Source organism: Echinops telfairi, unplaced genomic scaffold (genome assembly GCF_000313985.2).
Source record: "Echinops telfairi isolate 266 unplaced genomic scaffold, ASM31398v2 ScPeMD7_25;HRSCAF=90, whole genome shotgun sequence".
Classification (NCBI taxonomy): Eukaryota; Metazoa; Chordata; class Mammalia; order Afrosoricida; family Tenrecidae; genus Echinops; species Echinops telfairi.
In genome coordinates this window covers 31,200,125-31,219,198 of record NW_022103922.1, presented here as the reverse complement: position 1 = coordinate 31,219,198, position 19,074 = coordinate 31,200,125, and the positions used below count along the sequence as shown (strand labels likewise).

At 43.9% G+C, this 19,074-nt stretch overlaps 2 protein-coding genes across 2 annotated transcripts in view; one reads left to right on the top strand and one right to left on the bottom strand.

Annotated features, from left to right (window-relative positions):
• SMU1 (SMU1 DNA replication regulator and spliceosomal factor) overlaps positions 1 to 4,028 on the top strand; it is a 22,262-nt gene extending 18,234 nt beyond the window's left edge. The window contains exons 10-12 of the mRNA XM_004712365.2: positions 24 to 191; positions 2,107 to 2,259; positions 3,508 to 4,028. Coding sequence (XP_004712422.1) covers positions 24 to 191; positions 2,107 to 2,259; positions 3,508 to 3,606 — 420 coding nt within the window. The 3' untranslated portion in view covers positions 3,607 to 4,028. The remainder of the gene's footprint in view (positions 1 to 23; positions 192 to 2,106; positions 2,260 to 3,507) is intronic.
• A 6,416-nt stretch (positions 4,029 to 10,444) lies between these two features.
• DNAJA1 (DnaJ heat shock protein family (Hsp40) member A1) overlaps positions 10,445 to 19,074 on the bottom strand; it is a 10,159-nt gene continuing 1,529 nt past the window's right edge. Inside the window, exons 3-8 of the mRNA XM_030885363.2 lie at positions 17,624 to 17,728; positions 16,263 to 16,490; positions 14,250 to 14,364; positions 12,375 to 12,490; positions 12,094 to 12,194; positions 10,445 to 11,721 (exon numbers count right to left, since the gene is read on the bottom strand). Coding sequence (XP_030741223.1) covers positions 11,503 to 11,721; positions 12,094 to 12,194; positions 12,375 to 12,490; positions 14,250 to 14,364; positions 16,263 to 16,490; positions 17,624 to 17,728 — 884 coding nt within the window. The 3' untranslated portion in view covers positions 10,445 to 11,502. The remainder of the gene's footprint in view (positions 11,722 to 12,093; positions 12,195 to 12,374; positions 12,491 to 14,249; positions 14,365 to 16,262; positions 16,491 to 17,623; positions 17,729 to 19,074) is intronic.

Below are 19,074 nucleotides of genomic sequence, written 5' to 3'. Positions count from 1 at the left end.
TGTCTTCCATTTCTGCCTGGTAGATTTGGAACATGAAGACCACAGAGTGTTCCAACACCTTTAAGTCCCTGGGCAGCACTGCGGGGACAGACATCACCGTCAACAGTGTGATCCTGCTTCCCAAAAACCCAGAGCACTTTGTGGTGTGCAACCGATCCAACACGGTGGTCATCATGAACATGCAGGGCCAGGTGAGTGCTCAGCCAGAGCTTGGGCCCAGTCTGTGGGTGGGTCCCAAATCACCAGGTCCTGGCCCTCCCCTTGCAGCCTCTGATTCAGTCTGACTTCACCACCCCATAGACCAGCCATATGCGTTCTCTGTGTTTGGCAGACATATATTAGAACTACCATGCTACAGTGCATTTCTTTGGTGTCTCAGAAGTTCTCTCTTTACAGTAATTGTGTATTTTGTTTTTTCTTTTGGGTAAACTTTGAACTGTTAACCATGAGATCAGCAGTGCAAACCTACCAGCTGCTCGGTGGGAGACAGGTGGCATTGTCTAGTCCCATTAAAGATTGACAAAGCCTTGGAAAGCCTATACAGGGTTGCTATGAGTTGGAATGGACTCTGTGGCAGTGGGCTTTCCTTTGGATGAGTGTTTCCCAAAGAGGGTGATACTGCCCTGGGTTGGGGGGTTTGAGCTTCTGGAATGATTCAGCAGGGCTGCAAAAGCAGATACCACCACTTGGATTATGGATGATAGTACAAAAGTTTCCTTTGCCAGGGTGCTGCCACTAAGTAGTCAATTAATTAATTAATTGATTTTCTGAAAGGGGGCACTAGGCCAATTGAGTTTGGCAACCCATACGTTGGATGCATGAGGCTCTGATCTGCTTTAAGCCTCCTTCAGAGTCTCAGTGCAGATTGTCAAGCCTGCCAATAGGTGTTTTCTGGGGATTACCAGCTCAAGACATGTAGCTGCCATTTGATCAAAGATCATACTCTTATAGGACAAGGACAACAGGGTCCTGAAAGCAGGAATCGGGACATCCTCAGGGTTCCCAGTGGCTGCTGAACTCAGCACTAACCACTGGGCAGTCAGCACTGCAGCATCCAGGTAGAGGAGTTTCAAGCCCTGAACATGAGTTGTGGTGCTGTTGACATGCTGATCCTGGGGCTCATACTGAGCCTAGGGGAGGGCCAGGGAGCTGGTTTGTGGAGCTCGCCCTCTTTCCTCGGCCTGCTGGTTGAGGCCTATCACTGCTGAAATAGTCACAGAGCCCATGGCAGAGTTGACCTTCTAGAAGTACCTCCCAGGCCACTTTAGACTAGCCACTGGTGCCCAGCATGTCTGCTGAGCACATTTTACCGTTCTTGCTGGATCTTGGTTTTGCTTTTAATGTTGAAATACTAATTCTAGATTGACATACTCAAAACTCAGTGCTAATTCATAGCCACCCCCAGTGGGTTTCCAACACTGTAACTGTTTATGGGTGTAGAAAGCCCAGTCTTTCTCCCTTGGAGCTGCTGGTGGCTTCAAACTGCCAACCATGCGGATCACAGCCCACTGTGCAACCACTACACCACCAGGGCTCCTGTCTGGATTGACATAGTATTGAAGAAATAGGACAGAGCATTCTGCACTATTCCCTTGCCCCTGAAGAGAGAGCAGACAAGGTTTTGGAGACAAAATTCAGCCCTGCGAGGGATCATGTTTGACCCTGTCAGAAAGAGGTAGCTGGGGTGCGCACACGAGTCCACAAAGCACTGTGTGCCGGTGATTTATGGAGAAGTGTGTGTGTGCGCGTGTGTGTAGAGGGGCGGTGAGTGTGCTCAAGCAGGGTCAGTGAACTCTCAACTGGTCTGTCCTAATTTTAGTTAGCTCTCTGTTGAATACAAGGGGGGCTTCCCAAAGTTTATGGGAAAGATCAAATGGAAAGATCAACCATTCTAAAGCCCCCCCCCCTTGCCATTCCAAGCAAGACATTGCTGTGCTGAATGGAATTGGAGATCTGATTCTTGTATAAATGACCCCTCCCCCCCCAAAAAAAAATCAGAACCCAAAAGAACAATATGAAGATACCCCTTTGAAACGATGCCGTGGCTGCGCCGCTATTAACCCGGCTGTTTTGTTTGGCTTCTGCCCTGGGGGGGCCGCCCTGCAGATCGTCAGAAGCTTCAGCTCTGGTAAGCGAGAAGGTGGTGACTTCGTGTGCTGCGCCCTCTCCCCGCGTGGCGAGTGGATCTACTGTGTGGGAGAGGATTTTGTGCTCTACTGCTTCAGCACGGTCACCGGCAAGCTGGAGAGAACCCTGACAGTGAGTACTGCTGGTCTGAGGGCATCTGCAGGCCCTCCATTAATGCGTGTTCATACTGCGTTCTGACCCACAAGCCATTTCCAGACCGACTGCCATCAGTGCAATTCTAGGTGGAAACAATATAATGGAGGCCCTTTATCACGAAATAAGGAGCCCTTCATTGTATGGAATGATCCCCTCTGTCAGGAATAGTCATCCTTCATGTACTCCTAGTGTAACAGCAGAGCCCAAGAAGGGAACATCTCTGTCTCCCCCAGCCAGTGAGGTGAGCCAGGGGTTGGAGTGAGACCAGATTATCTTCTGGATAATAAATCACTTGTATGATCAGTCTGTCCAAGTGATTGTGATGTTTTTAAACCTTTTCAAGCATCTGTTGATAATTCACAATTCCCAGATTCCAGTGACTAAATGTTATTTCTTGCTGTGTCTCAACACCTTTCAGCTGTGCCGTTTAGAATATGTGACATCTAAGATTTCAAGAGGAAAGAAAGTACTGTCTATACTCATGAATAAGCCGAGCTTTCAGCACATTTGATATTGAGGTCGGCTTATACTCAAGTATATATGGTAGTTGGAAGGCACTGATGCTTTACTGATTTCAGACCCGTATCTGGAAGAGGCTTACGCTACTTTGTTCTTCGTTCTTTTGGTCAGCATGTAGTCATGCAGCCCCAGCCAGGTGTAGTCAACTTCTGTGGTCCAGGCAGAGGAAATGGTATGGTGAGCAAGCAACAAAATCTACCCCTGCCTGTGTCAGAGAGTAATCTCATCTGGAATTGGTCTTGTGGACTTTGCCCCACTGCCTTTTGCAGGCTTGAGTGTAGACCTAAGATGTGAGCAAGACAAGAAGAGCTTGGCGAGTCCGCCAGCTCCAGATCCTGTAAGACACAGGTCCACTGACTGGAGGGATCCTTTATTGTTCATCGCTGCTTTGCCCTATAACCTTCAGATTGGTGTTGATCAGTAGGATTGGCTATGGTGCAAAAATGATCTAGGATGAAGCACCTTTATTCACAAATAGGAACAGTACAGATAGGCTAACAAATGTGCTCGCTCTGTGCGTGCATGTGTGTGCATGTGTGCACTTGCCCCGGGTGCCTCTTCTTTATTTTCTCGGTTTTCCTCCTCGGGCTCCAGGTGAGGCCATCTTCAGCATGATTACTTCCATGAGAAGTAGAAACTTACCTCTGTGTCCTCTCACCCAGCTTTCCAGGGTGACTCCCTAACCCCCTGCTGTCCCTCTTCCAGGTTCACGAGAAGGATGTGATTGGTATCGCCCATCATCCTCATCAGAACCTGATCGCCACCTACAGCGAAGACGGCCTCCTGAAGCTCTGGAAACCCTGAGCCCCTTTCCCTTGGGAACTCGCGGGAGCATGCGCTTCAGTGGAGGCCAAGTCGTGTGTGCTGCTCTTTCGTCTCTTTTTCTGTTGCCAGCTTTTCTAAGAAAATAAATCATCTGAGTAAGCCACACACAGAACACTTTTGTGAAAATGCACATTTGTGTACCAGATACTTTTTGTTGTATATTTTTAAGATATTAGTTTGCCTTCTAAAGGGGGAAATCACATAATGTTTTCAATAATCTTTTACCTGGAAAATGAAATACTGGTGTTTCTAGGGGGAAAAATTGGATTTTTGGAAATGCTGACTAAATTGAACCTCTTCCAGTAGAACTTGTAAATAACAAACTACCCATATTCAGTAGCAGTTTTTTCCACTTTTTTTTTTTAAAGATGTTAATAAACTTTACACCTGTTTGGAGGCTTTATTTGTTTTTAATTTATGCTCATCTAATCAGCTTACTTAGAATGAGGTGGTAGTGGCAATATTATTATCCCAAGTGTCTCAACCAGCATGAATCTCATGTGCCCCAATCCAAGTTCATTGCCATCGAGTTGATTCTAACTCAGAGGCTTTCCAAAACTAAATCTTTATGGAAGCAAACAGCCTCATCTTTCTTTTGTGGAGCGGTGTGTGGGTTTGAATTGCTGACCTACTCCACAGTGCCAACCGAAAACTAACTAACTAAAACACTGCCACAAGCTGACTCTGACTCATAGCGACCCTGTAGGGCACAGTCGAACTCCCTAGAGTTTCTCTTGTGCAGCAGCTGGTGGGGTTGAGTAACCCACTACTCCACCAGAGCTCCTCACATCGCCACCAGGGCACCTTGAACCAAAGTACAGTGGAAAGGCACTACCTAGGACAGTAGGGTACTCAACACGTAGAAAGGCCAGGTGATGCAGAAGGTCTCATTTCACTGGTAGCTCTTCCTTCTACTCGTTCTCAGCTGTTCTGACCAGCTGTAGGGAAGGGAAGTGGGATGTCAGCTGGAGAAGAAAGTTAGGCAGCAAAACACCCTTGAGCATATTTTTTTGCATATGGGTGTCATGCCCTGGAGTTGGGCAATTAGTTTGTAAACACCAGTTGGGTTCCTTAAAATGAAAAACTGCTCTATGAAAGTTGAGGGAATGAAAAGACACACCACAGATAGGGTGAGGAGATTTGTAAGGCAAATCTGATAAAAGACTTGTTTGGAGGATTTACAAAGCCCCAACCAAACTCACTGCCATCGAGCCCATTGTGATTCAAGGCAGCCCTATAGTACAGTAGAACTGCCCCTGTGAACTCCGAGACTGACTATGGGAGTAGAAAGCCTCTTCTTTCTCCTATGGAATGGCTGGTGGTTTCAAACTGCCAACCAGTGCTCTAACTCAAACCCATTATGCCATTGGGGGTTCCTTGTAGGGTTTACAAAGAACTCCACATTCACCTGGAATTAAACACGTTAAAAGATGGGCAAAATATTTGAACAGCTATCTCACCGAAGAAGACAATACAGATTACATGAGCATGAAATGATGTTCAGTATCCTTTGCCATTAAGGAACTGCAAATTATATTGCAACGATGAGATAACCAATACAAGTCTGTTAGTTGCTGTTAAGTCTGTCCCAGACTCCTGGTGATGCCAACCACCACAATGCTTGGTCCTGCGCCATCCTGATATGGTTCAGACTGAGGTGTTCTGCAGGGTTTTCACTGGCTGATTTCTAGAAGTGTTTGAAAGGCCTTCAGGAAATCGCTCGAAAGCGTCATAGCAATGTTGTAGCGACCCGATGCTCAAACAACAAGACACCGATCCCGTGCCATCCTCACAGTTGTTCCTATGCCTGAGTTCATTGTTGCAGCCACTGTGTCATTTCGTCTTAGATGGCTTTCCTCTTCTTCATTCCCCTCCATTTTACCAAACATGATGTCCTTCTCCAGGGACTGGTCTCTCCTGACAATATGCCCCAAGTTTGTACAGCAATGCTCAAGCCTTTTAGAATAGCTAAAGTCCAAAACTGGCACCACCAAATACTAGCGGGGATGCACAGCAGCAGGGACTATTCCGTTGCTGGTGGCAATGCAAAATGGTAGAGCCGCTTTGGAAGTGTGGCCGTTTCTTAAAAAGTCTCACCAGACCATATTAACAATCAAGGTCTAGCGGGCTTGATTTGAGCTTTCAGCTCAAGTGAGTTGAAAATTTTGGTCCACTCAAAAACCACTTGAATGCTTATAGCAGCTTTAGTCATAAATGCCAACATTTTAAAAGCATCCAAGGTGCCATTCGATGGGTAAATGGATAAAGGAGTTGGTACACACATACAATATACTATTACTCAGAGATAAAAATAAATGGACTCTCAAGCCAGGAAATGGCAAGGGAGACTCAGATGCACATTGCTGAGTGAAAAAGGCCGGTCCCCAAAGGTTATATACTGTGTACTTTGAATATTCTGGGGAAGGCAAAACTTGCTATAAAGAATAAAAGCTTAAAGGTTGAGTAGGCTGGAGCAGAGGGGATGTTTGGGGATATACCTTAATAGTGGACATATTACATGTATTTGTCAGAACAACTGTGACAGCACAGCCCTACTCTCACCTATGGAATTCTGCTGATCTATGGGTTGGGTCATCAATTGTAACAAATGCATCACACATGTGAAATGCTAATTGGTATGTGGAAGCTCTGATTGTGATGTTTCCCTAAACTTGCAGCTGCTCTAAAAATGTCCGTTAATTTTTAAAGTGAATTTATACATATTCTAAGGGAAGAGTTGTTTGCGTTGCTTTTGTCAGGAGGGCACCCAATCCTGCCCCACGCTGTTGGAAAGGCATCCTAGAGGGGCTGGGGAGGAGCGACAGGACAGGCTGTGTGGGGAAGGCAGGGGAGGGGCCCTGGATGTCATCCTGTAGCTATGGGAGCCGTTACATATATACTTCTACTTTTAAAAAGTAATATCTTGGATGACACAGATAAACGCAGAGTTGGGTAAGAAAATGAACCTTCTGCATCTCCCACGTAAATCTTTCATCCTCATTGTGTACCTATCTAGAAGTAGCGCGATTGTTTTTCTTTAAAAGCGGGGGAGGGGGAATGTGTGCACAAACTCTTCATATTAATTACCCAGGGCCTTGCTTTCCGCCCCGCAAACCCAGCGCTTCAGCCCAGCCGTCAGGGAGTCCCTTGCTGCAGAGGGGCACGTGGCCATCCCCAGCGCTCGCGACCGCCCCCTTCTCCCCGCCCAGCAGGCGGCGCACAGGAGCCGGGCTGCGCGTGCGCAAGGGGCGGCGGACCCTCCTCCCCGACGGCCGGGAAGCGCCTCTGCTTCAGGTAAGGCGGGAGCAATGCAGGAACCCAAGCTGGGTCCCAGAGGTGTCGTTCACCGCCTTCAGGGAGCGCGCTGAGCGAGCACCCGCGGGAGCCAGCTACCCTGGCTTTCCCAGTACCGATGTGGCAGTCGGCGAGGGTGCTATTGGGCCCCTCCCCAGTGCCCTAGGCGGAAAGGAAGCGGTTGGAGACTAAGATCAGCGGCACCTGCGCGTGTGAAGGAGCCCTGGTGGTGTGCTGGGTTGTGCGGCTAACCTCAAGGTCAATCCTTCCCCTGTGGAGGAGGGATCAGGCTGTCTACTAAGACCCACCGGCGCGGGTCAATAGGAGTCGGAATCAACGGCAGCGAGCTGGAGGTGTGATGAAATTGTTATCCCAACGTGATCTTCTTTTGCCAACCAGAATCCCATACTTTGCTGTTTCCCTCTGCCTGGTCTAGAAGTAGCTATCGTGCTTCATTGGTGTTTTTCGGCTGCGAACAGTGTGACAAGCTGTTCGAAACCAGCAGCAGTTCGAAACTGGGTTTTCTACTCCTTAGAGTCAAGTCTCGAGGAAACCCAGAGGGGGTCGCTCTGAGTCGGCCTTGAGGCGATGGGGGTTTGGTTTATTCTTCGGAGATCCCTCCCTCGGAATGGATCCCCAATGCCCACCTTCTGTTCAGCAGCAGAGCCCTTCCCTTTGGTGGCTGCGGGGCGGGGATGCGCTCTGTGTCCTTGGGATCTGGTTTGATATGCAAATTCAAGCTCCAGCCCAGCAGGCAAGCACAAACTAAAAGCTACTTGATCACTAGACCCCACTAGTTTCATCTACAAAGCAGCATTGTGTCATGAGGTCGTTAAAAACTGGTCACATACACATTTTGGTGCCTGAAATGTTATTTCTGGTCATGTTTGACCTGCTGATTACAAAAATAGCACAAGTTTCCCCCTATCAGCTCTACTTTTTGAGATACGGCACATATGCCATAAACCATTCTTTACTCTGTTCATCCACCTTAAAAAAATCACTTTTTTATGTAGCTGAGAAAGAGGAAGTGCATGCTGGCTGGCTTTATTCAAAGTAGGTTGTGTTGTATTAAACATTAGATCAAGTTATACTTCACATGGTGTTCTTTGATCCAATGATATATTGAACAGTACAAATTACACGAACTTGGAATTTCCCCCTAGTATTACTTCACCTTGATTAGGAACTCGAGCAGGCAGTTCCAATTTGTAAGCTTAGACGCAGGCCAGAAATGAGACCCTGTACAATAAATAAGGTGCCCTGATGGTGTAGTGGGTTGTGTGTCAGCTATTGGAGCCCACTGGCCCTCTTGCAAGGCAAAGAGGAGACTTTCTGCCCAGATTGACAGCTTCAGACCCACAGGAGAACCCCAGTCTTGGAATTGCTGTCGCAATCCATTGACTAGGAGTGAGTTTGGTACAACAAAGATTCAAATGTTCTGAAACCCAAAATAAGTCTATCAAGGTTCAAACTCATTAAAATTAAAATGGCCCTTTCTCCACCTGTGCATAAAAAAAATCTAAAGCGTTAGAATGAGAAAGTTAGAATTTTTCTTATAAATAAGCTTGCTGTCAACCTCACGTCTGAAACATTTCACATGGATTATCCGTTGGTGTTCTGAAATGTGTACTGCATCATTTGAAGAGGAAGCGTAGGTCTTCAAAATATGAACATCGACCTTTCCCTCACACCTTCCGTATTAGGTGCCTTCTCATGTTCAAGCAGTGCTCTGGCTTTGCAGGATCCCAATTTGTAGTCTGTCTACTGCAGCCTGCCACACCACAAAGGAACACCCCAAACCCCACTGCCCAATCGATCCTTACTCAGAATGGCACCACAGGATAGGGAAGAACTGCCCCTTTGTGTTTCCAAACCTCTAAATCTTTTCAAGGGTGCAGACTGCCTGACCTTTAAAGGGTTCAAACCACTGATCTTATGAGTGACAGCTCAATGTGAAACCAACTAGTTGCCACCACAGGTCCACAGTCCCTAATTATTTTCCAAGTATTTACCATTTCTTGTCTGATCTTGTAGTTTTGCAATCTCCTATTTAAAACCAGTATAAATTAGTATATCTTAATAGCTGAAACTAGTGCAGTCTTCTCAATCAACACCCCCCAACTAACCCAGGTCTAAAAACCCAACCACCACGAGAAAATGTTGTTGGGCAGTGTAATCAAACGTTAGAAGTGTAAGAGTTTGGAAGCCCTGCAAATTTTGTTTTGCTAAAGCTTGCTGTCTTCATTCACTATGGTTTCGAGTTTTAGGATTCATTTCCCCATATTTCAAAGAAGTAATCACTATTAAATGTCCATCTAAGCTTGTTTAAAAATGTACTTGCCATAGGTCTGGCTTGGCTGCCATTAACTTCCCACCAAGTCCTTTAAAGTGGCATTACCCTTCCCACACAGCTAACCCATCTCGTGGTTTCCAACCGTAGCTACATAACGATGGTTCTGACTCAACCATTCATTTGTTAAAAGCTTCCCAGGCAATTCCAATTGTAGCTCAAACTGGGCACTAATGCCATATTCCACATACATGAAGGTTTACCAAGTTGGAAGGAAATCCTCACTGGACAATTGCGAATGATGGAAAAGGGGAGGGGAGCCACCCCAAGGATGCCCTGGAGCCAGCTGACTCAAAAGGTTTATGGAAAAGCAGAATGAAAAAGAATTTTCCCAAACTTTTGAAGCTTCTTCATACTGAATGTATACGTTTGTGGATAATGACCTTGGAAAATGTCTTAGACAAATTTGTCAGTTTCTGCTTCTCTAGAAATAATTTCACTAGGTGCCCTTAGAATTTCAATAGATTTGACCATGACTAACAATGGGTTTAAACATAGGATGGCTCAGGACTTGGTGTTTTGTTAGTACATGTACTCACTGTGTTGGAACAGACTAATGGAACCAAGAAATCATTTTAGTAAGTCTTTGAAGTCTGCCCTGAGTTATTTTGAATACACTGAGAAGTTAAATGGGGTAATAGCCTAGCAACTAATTTACCAGGGACTGAAGGCATCTTTCTTCTTGGCCTTGGCTTGAAGTTTGTGAGATAGAACAGTGTGGGAAGATCCCCCACCCCCAACCTTGTTTCTGCTTTTCTGTACTGCTCCCTATCCACCAACCCTAATGGGAGAAGGCGAGGCTGTCACTTAAGAATGAGTAGGAAACCCAGAATGCCCAGGACTCGTGGGAGTCCAAGTTTCTCAGTTTCTGCATATTTAAGGTTCCTTATTAAAGGATGGACAGAACTTATGAAAGAAATACCATACTAGGGAACAAATTTTCACCCTTATTCCAGGGTCTTACCAGGCTTCAAAACACCCCTTGGGCTCCCAACATGCACCCCACAATCCTTTCAACTCTCCCATCCTAATTTAATATTAAACCTTTAACTACAGTTACAAAGCTATTTTGGGATACCACTCATTTTAGCTAGTTAAAAGCTCCATATCTCAATAGGGACAAGCCGAGGCTTTGAGCTGGGAAAATAGCCTATAGTGACACACACTGGAAACACTCAGAAATCAATGTATTGAGTAATTCATACATTGCAAGAACTGCTTAAATTCTGATAGCCACATTTAAGCATGTGAACACATGACTTTTAAACATACAATCAGAGCTATTCATCATACTTTGGCAAACTACCATCATTATAGTTATTTCTGAGCATAAGTTAAAATGGTTTCAAGTAAGCCTGTAATATACCCAAAGCAATGCCTTCCTCTCACATACATGCAAATCGCCCAGGAAAAGCTTTCTTTGCTTCAACATCTAAGTTATTATGACTCTTGAAGTCCCTACTCTGGGGCTTACCGAGTCTAAAGAGAAGGGTGGGTTTTGTTTTGTTTTGTTTTTAAGGGCTGAACATATATATATTTTCAAACAGGTGCCACAGTAGAAGAGAACATAATTCTCAAAGTGTAAGACGCGAGAAGCATTACTTGGTGATGAATCTCTTCTTTAGAAGACATTTCCCCATCACCGTTACTACAGGCTACTATCTATCTGCTGAGCCACCTTCAAGTTAACAGCTGAGGCAGGAGAATAAATGCAGACAGCACAGCGAATCCCACGTAACACAAACTACTATACAAATCAAGACTTGTCTACAAATTAAAAATCTCTTCTGGTTGCCAGTTAAATACAGTTTTAATTTCAGAGCGTAACAATTAAGGGTCATACACTGAAGTCAATACATATACACCTACTATTTTGGGCTAAGCTAGTCCATATGCACAGCTGAAAACAATTACAAGGTATGGTCCAACAAACACTGGGGGGTTGAGGGGCAGAGGGCTCAGGGTAAAGACACTCTCCCCACTCCTTTAAACCTAAAGAAACTTTTATAAGTATTAAGCTTCATCTTGCATACTGAAGTCATCATACATACAGGGAAAGTCAGAGCTTTTATATTTCAGTTTATTCTTCATTTAACTTTAAAACACTACTATAGTTGAATATTAAAACAAAAACCATAGCAAGTAGTGAGCATATTATGATTACAGTCCTTCACTTGTTCACTACTGCATATAAAATGCCAGCAGTGAGCGATATTTACTGGTCCCCATTAAGAGGTCTGACACTGGACCCCACCTCTGGGGTGGTGGTCATCATCCTCGTATGCTTCTCCATTGTAATGGCGCCGTCTTTCCTGGTTGGGATCAAAGTCCACCAGTTCCACTTGATCCATTTCATCAGTCTCTTCTACTTCCTTCTGCTCAGGCAGGAGTTTTTCCAGCAGAGAGAGTTTATCGGGAGAGAGAAAGCCATTCTCAGGGAAGTTCACCTATAAAAGCAAATGTACACTGGAAGTTCACTGAGACTGACGCAACACTGGTGCCAGAGACAGGTTACTAGGAAAATCTACCTTGCCTTCTAAACTAAGCTCTTGAAGGCCTCTCACAAACATCTTATGCTTCTGAGATCCTAGTTAAAACCGCACCTCAACAACCTTTCGGTTCTATCCAGTCAATGTGTATTTTCATACAAGCAGCTGTCCTAGAATACATTCTAATCCTTCCCAGAATTTAAACAGAGCCATTCTTATTTAAAGTCTTTCCACACTACACCTACACACACACACACACACACACACACACACTGTCCCAAACCTCACAATAGTTACTCTAATAACCACGAGTCACTTTCTGTAGCTTACCTTAAATTCAATGATTAGGCGCCCCTTTTCATAAGGTCTGCGATAAATTGGCATGCCTTCATTTAGCACACATTTAATATCTTCATGCTTCACAATCTGACCTAAAAAACATGAGGTCAAGTTTTTCTTTACGTGAGCTGAAACCATTGCATAAACTTTCATTTCTGGACCACCAAAAAATCACCACGGCCACTTGGACTTTGGGTCCAGCCCCAATGGAAGGGAATGTAAAGAGGGGCCTGTCAGCAGGCGATAAGAAAACACTAAAAGCGCTACCCTACCTGGATGAGAAGTGATGACTATGGTTCGGTTGTCAAGAGTAGATATTGGCTTTTGGAAGCCACACAGCGCTTCAACCAGCTGGATGTCCATACACATGAAAAGGTCTTCTCCTCGCCTGCAGCAATGAAAGCACGGCACCTTTCACATCAACGGTCACGAGGCCCTTTTGCAGGCAATGGTTTTCTTCCTTAACATCAACGCGGCTTGCACACCGCGCGCCCACCCCCACACACACACGCCGCCCCCTTCCTGCTCTACGACAAAAACCAGAGCAGGGAGTGGGAGTTTGTCAGCCTTGTTTCTAGGGTAAGGCATCAGAATCCTTCCACATAAATGCGCTATGCAGCCTCTACCATTTGCCATCCCCAAGTTGTCTCCGACTTTTAAATCTAGTTTCTCAAAGGAAAAAAGACACAATTAGCCTAAGGGGCAGCCACATTACTGTTAAAGGGCCCATCGGATTAGTTGAACAGACCATGGCTGGGTCTGAGACTACTTAGGCACTATGAAATTTGATAAAGGGATGGGACTACTATTATCAAAGAGCTGTAAGGACGGACTCCCGTTCACGAGGTAACTGATGTTACTTCCCTCCAGGTCACTTCATGGCAACCCCACAATATAGGGTCTAACATTTCATGACAATGCAATCAATCCATCACTCTTAACAGCCCACATCCTCCTCCCTGCGGCTTAGATTCTCTTCTTTATCCAATTCCTTTAACACAGGGGTTTCTCAACCTTCCTAATGCTGCAACCCCTTCATACATACAGTTCCTCATGCTGTGGTGACCACCCTACCATAAAGTTATTTCCATTGCCATGTCATAACTGTGATTTTGCTACTGTGATGAATCGTATTATCTGATATGCAGGATGTATTTTCATTACTACAAACTGAACATAATTCAACTTAAGTAAAGCATAGTGATTAATCACAAAACAGTATGTGATTATATACTGTGAAATATTCGTGTTTTCCGATGGTCTTAGGGGACCCCTGTGAAAGGGTTGTTTAACCCCCAAAGGGGGCACAACCCACAGGTTGATAACTGCTGCTTTAACTTGTCTAAGCCAGCCAGAATGCTTTCCAGAAAACCTCTGGGACTGGTCTCAAATGACAGCACCAGTCTTGCGCTAGCTGGTAACATTGTCCATACTACTGACACTTGTGAAATGTTCTTAACGAATTCAATACACAGCTCTTCCTACACAACTTATCTCCAGTCCAGTATTTTGATGTTCACCATGGACATACATTTAAAACCAATTCACCGTTAACCACCAGTATATCTCTTTCCCCACCTGGTAACTCTTATGTTACGCTGTCCAGTGCATAAATTGGCATCAAGTCCATTACATTACACTGCAATTGACTTCAATTTATACATACGTTTAAAAAGCTAGGTGGCCAATTTAAGTGTCCTAAAGATTGGTTTTGGGTAGCCAGTATTTATTTACAACTAAAAGCAATCACTTTTATCAGGAACTCGTCGATTTGAAATTGACAAAAGCTTACGGTACTTTGCAGTGACTATTATAAAGGCTGAGGGCAAACTTCTGTCTAAGGATGTTTTCCCCCACGCCACATGCTTCCTTTTTATTGATAATAAAAATATCTTCTGATTCAAGTTGCAAATAAGACACAAATTTTGAAAAGAAAAGCCAAAATCTGGCCCTATTTTTAAGGGCCTCCTTTAAAAGGAATGATTGAAGCCCAATGCTTAACAATTATTACAAAACACATTATCCATTGCCTAAACTCTTTGTTTGTCCATCCTACATCCAGGAAATACAGCCAAACAATAAAAAGCTAATTATAACAACAAAAACAAGCCACCAACTGACACCTGCAAGATGTGCTGAGATTTTACCTGGTAAAAACAGCATGGTCCTTCTGATCTAAAACAATAATAATATCTCCTGGCTCCAGTCCAGGCTCTTGGTCTCCTTCACCGTGGAATGTGATCTTCTGGCCGTCTTTCATGCCTGAAAACAAAGGTTACTGTTGAGTACTCCGGACAAATGATTTAAAATGTCCACTTACCGACTGAGCTGCTATTTACTAGCTGACACTTCCCAGGAGACAGGTTGCACATGCTCGGTCCTAACCCTCACCCTTCCCCAGAGACCACCCCACCACAGCTGTGCGGATTCATTAAAATGGTCCACGTGGTGCCAGATCCATGACTGGGCTATTATACTGAACTAGAATTCTGTTTCACCACTCAGAAATAACCTCTATCAAACCATTCTTTTAACTGCAACAGTGGCATAAGTCAAGATGTTCTTCTCTATATTACACTATCAGTTATTATATGGAGGAATCCTTAATTGGCATTTATTTTTAAAAATCATTTTATTGGGGGTTTGGACAACTCTTTATCACAATCCATACACCTACATCCACTTGCCCAGCACTTTTGTACAGTTGCCTCCCTCATCATTCTCAAAAACATTTGCTTTCTATTTGAGCCCTTGGTATCAGCTCATTTCCCCCTCCCCCACCATGAACCCTTCATAATTCATAAATTATTTTATCATACCTCAACACCATCCAGCGTTTCCCTTCACTCACTTTTCCGATGTCTGTCCCCCAGGGAGGAAGTTATATGTAGATCCTTGTAATCTGTTCCCCCTTTCTCCCTCACCTTCCCTCCACTCTCCCATGGCATTTTAGAATCATTCTTCAACCATTAAAAAACTCTCAATGTACACATCATTTTTATAATCTACAACTTGAATTCCCTTGAAATACATAACCAAAAAAGGGCAGTCACTGCTTGGGACTCCCTCATTTCACGTTGTCAATGCAAACAGTCTAGGGAGGAGTCTTTCCCAATATCGAAACATTAAGCTGGCTTAAATCACATAGTGTAATAGCCATACATACATACCGTATATACTCCAATACAAGCAGAGTGGGGTTTTTTTTAGTTTTTAATGATGAAAAGGCCCCCCAGCTTTTAGTGGTAAAATTAGATGCCTAGGCTTATACTCGTGTACGGTATTATCAAGACTGTCATCAACTCATGACTACTCTCATTTCACCTATGATACTCCTACCACCATCTACATTTTTTCATTACTTTGAGCCCAAACCCAAACTAGTTATCCTCAGTATGTACCTCTGAAAAGTTAAGATTTTTTGAAAGGTGGCCCTTAGTTAGGCCCGAGGCACCGTAGCCACCAGATTACACTTGTGCAGCAATTACTCAGCCGAGCTTTGCTGGCAGTCCCGCATGACTATAAAACGTGGGCATAGGAAATGCTTATCTTAATAAACCTGAGCCAATTAAAATGAAAAGCCTATTTGTTGAATATTGTAACTGGCAAGGAAAAGACCCTCAATGTATAATGAGGAAAACCAGGATGGACCAGTCTAATTCACATGAGTGAACAGGACTGCAGGCACTTAAAGTAGATATGAAGACGTGGCTTCCAAGTTTTTCAGTATGGCTTCAAAAGGTTCATGGAAAAAGGAACTAGAAGACAACAGAAATCTTACCACAGAAGTCCCTTTGCATTCGATTAAAGAATACAGACATACTTTTAAGGCGGGAGGGGAGAAGGGTCAGGAGCTTAACAACAACAACAACAAAAAATCTGCGATTCTAATACATTATTATAGCTTCCTCTTTCAGACTTTGCTGTCTTAAAATGCAACTGTCATACTGCACCTTACTACTCTGAAACTGTTAATCATATTAATACACTCATAAAAATTGCGTAAAATAAGTCTAAATGGAAAAACAGGTTTCCAAGTAGTGATCTCTGGGTTATAGAATCACACACACATATATGTAAATCCAACCGAGAACAATTCTTTTAAACTGTAACTACTCACAGCACTCAAGATTACAAAATGAGAAACGGCTCAAACTCACCTTTGTCAATATGAACTTCTAGAATCTTCTTCTCACGAACGATCTTCCTTCCATTGCAACTTTTACATCTGTCTTTAGGGCTGATCCGTTCCCCATGGCCCTGGCACTCCATGCACACAGACTGAATTTGCTGCACCATTCCAGGCCCTATCTGATGGATTCGTATCTGCATCCCAGTACCACGGCAGTTAGGACAGCACTCTACGGCTCCTTTCTTACCGCCTCGGCCTAGAGTTTAAAAAGACGTCAAGTTACACAGGTTTGGTAGTAAATACAGGAATGAATACTCAAGGCCAGGGTAAAAGCACTATCCTATAAAATTTTCAAGGTCTTGTGGAGGGACGCTCTAAGAAATCTATAACCCAGTTTTTAATTCCTTCAAATATCTAGATATAGTTTTGACTGCTGGTCTAAGGTGCCATTTCAGAATCTTGAATTTTTAAAACATGCTTCCAAAGCACAATTCTTAGGAGACTTCCTTCTGTGAGAGAACGTTTTAAAGAGTTTACATCTCTAAAGATTCCAAGAATCTTGTAAGTACAAAAGCTTACTAGACCTATAATATAAAGGAACACCAGGGAGACCTGCACCCCCAGAACAGTCAGCACGTGCCCAGAGATAAGCTCAGAGGCAGGAAGGGGGAGGAGGAGGAGGAGGAGGAAGAGGAGGAGGAGGAGAAGGAGGAGGAATGGAAACAGTGAACAAGGGAGGAAGCAAGTGGTGTTACATTGTAGGACCTGCGATGAAATGACATTGTGTATGACTTGTCCAGCAGAAAGCTGATTTGTGCTGTGCTTCACTCAAAACAAAAAAGGAACCCCTCAAATTTAGAGGTTCACACTGAGACACAGGAAAACGCTACCTCTGAATGGCACAATCAAATGGATCCCAAGTGCCATTTAAAATAGACCCTAGATCAGCGGTTCTCAATCTTCCTAATGCCGCAACCCCCAATCATAAAATTATTTTGGTTGCTACTTCATAACTATAATTTTGCTACTGTTATGAATCACAATGTAACATCTGATATGCAGGATGTATTTTCATTGTTACAAATTGAACATAATTAAACATATATAAAGCATAGTGACTAATCACAAAACATTATGTAATTGTAAATTGTTAAATATTTATGTGTTTTCCGATGGTCTTAGGAGATCCCTGTGAAAGAGTTGTTTGACCCCCAAAGGGGTCCCAACCCACAGGCTGAGAACCGCTGCCCTCCATTAAAAAGCACTAACATTCTCATTTTCGCTAGATGCTAGTGTTGTGGTTTTCCATCATTTGGTAGCCTGCACTAGCCTGGTTTATAACTCCAAAGGTTTCCCATCCACATATTAAAGATCTCAGAAAGACCGTACCTTCACATTTGTCACAAATCACATTCTTTTGCAGGGCCAGTTTTCTTGTTGCACCATTATACAAATCTTCTAATGTTACTGAGAGTTGGTGCACCACGTTTTTTCCTAAAACAAAACATTGCTCATTAAAAACCTACAATATACTCCATCTCCAAGTGCAAGGAAATCACAAAAGGAGAGAAACCGAAGACGAACCTCCCAGGGGACTGAGGTTCAGTTACTGAACACCTCGATGCACATCATCACATGAGATCCTCTCACACTGTCATTACACATAATTACAGATGAGGAAAACTGGGTCACAGATTAACCTCGGCTATGGATGGAGAAACTATAGTAACCAAAGAACACTGCAAAATTGCTCAAGAAAAGCATCATTTAAATGGACTCATTTCACAAGAAACCAATCCAAACCTGCCTTTCTATTTGTTGTCTTTGAACCTTTCCCCACTTTGTACAGTATTAAGCAATATGATTAATGTTGCTTCATCCAAAATGTTTTCAGCATCATAAACCCCCACTAACCAATACTAGAATGGGATGTGGCTGTTGTAGTTGCAAAGTGATGATTTTACACTCCTATCTTTGCCTGAACTGATAAAAGTATTTCAAGCCCAGCACTGATTAAAGGTGAAGATTCCAGTACCTTTACAGTATAGAACGCCTGTGCCATGATGGAATGGCTGCCCAGTACAGTAGCCACTAGTCCCATGTGGCTACGAATAAAGGAGTGCTAGGCTTCATTACCTTAAATGTGAAGTGGAAGGCAGAGAGCATGTAAGGAATAATCGAGTCACCCGCCAATTTCTAGCTATATCTCTTTCCACAAGGACTTCAGACAGCACAAAACAATTAGGCTTCATGCCTAACTGAAAGTTCGCATGTGACTTTCTCCACACTGGGTACAGTATAGTGAGCACTAAGCCTCCAAGGCTGTGTCCCACTCCATCACGAGATCCTTCTGCAGCTTACTCCTCCTCTTCTGGGCTCCATGAACACTGGCTCACATAGTCTGCTCAGGCACGGTCAGAGTTGCCCTCTGCATGCTAACTTTGCAAGTGATTAAGAATATGATCAAGGGAAAATAAGGTTCTGGAATTTTATGAAGCATGCAGTCTAGTCCAAGTAGTCTCATACCAAAAAGCAACCTCACTCACTGATGTAAACCAAAGAAAAAAGCCCTTTAAAAGAGACCACTTCCTTTAATGTTAGGTTTCTTAAACTCAGTAAGTGGGTTGCCAAAAGGTGGCACCAGTAAAAGGTTTCTGAGCCCTTGACAAACAAAATTTGAATCTAAGGTGTTTCTGGCAGCACCTGCCCCTGTTACAAATTTCCTGAGAGAAAAGGGGGGGCCCCCCAAGTGTGGAAGAAGCCTACTCCAGAGACGTTCGAAATAATCAGCCTCTTAAAGAACTCAAGATGAAATCTAATGGCTTGTGCCCATTTTTCAA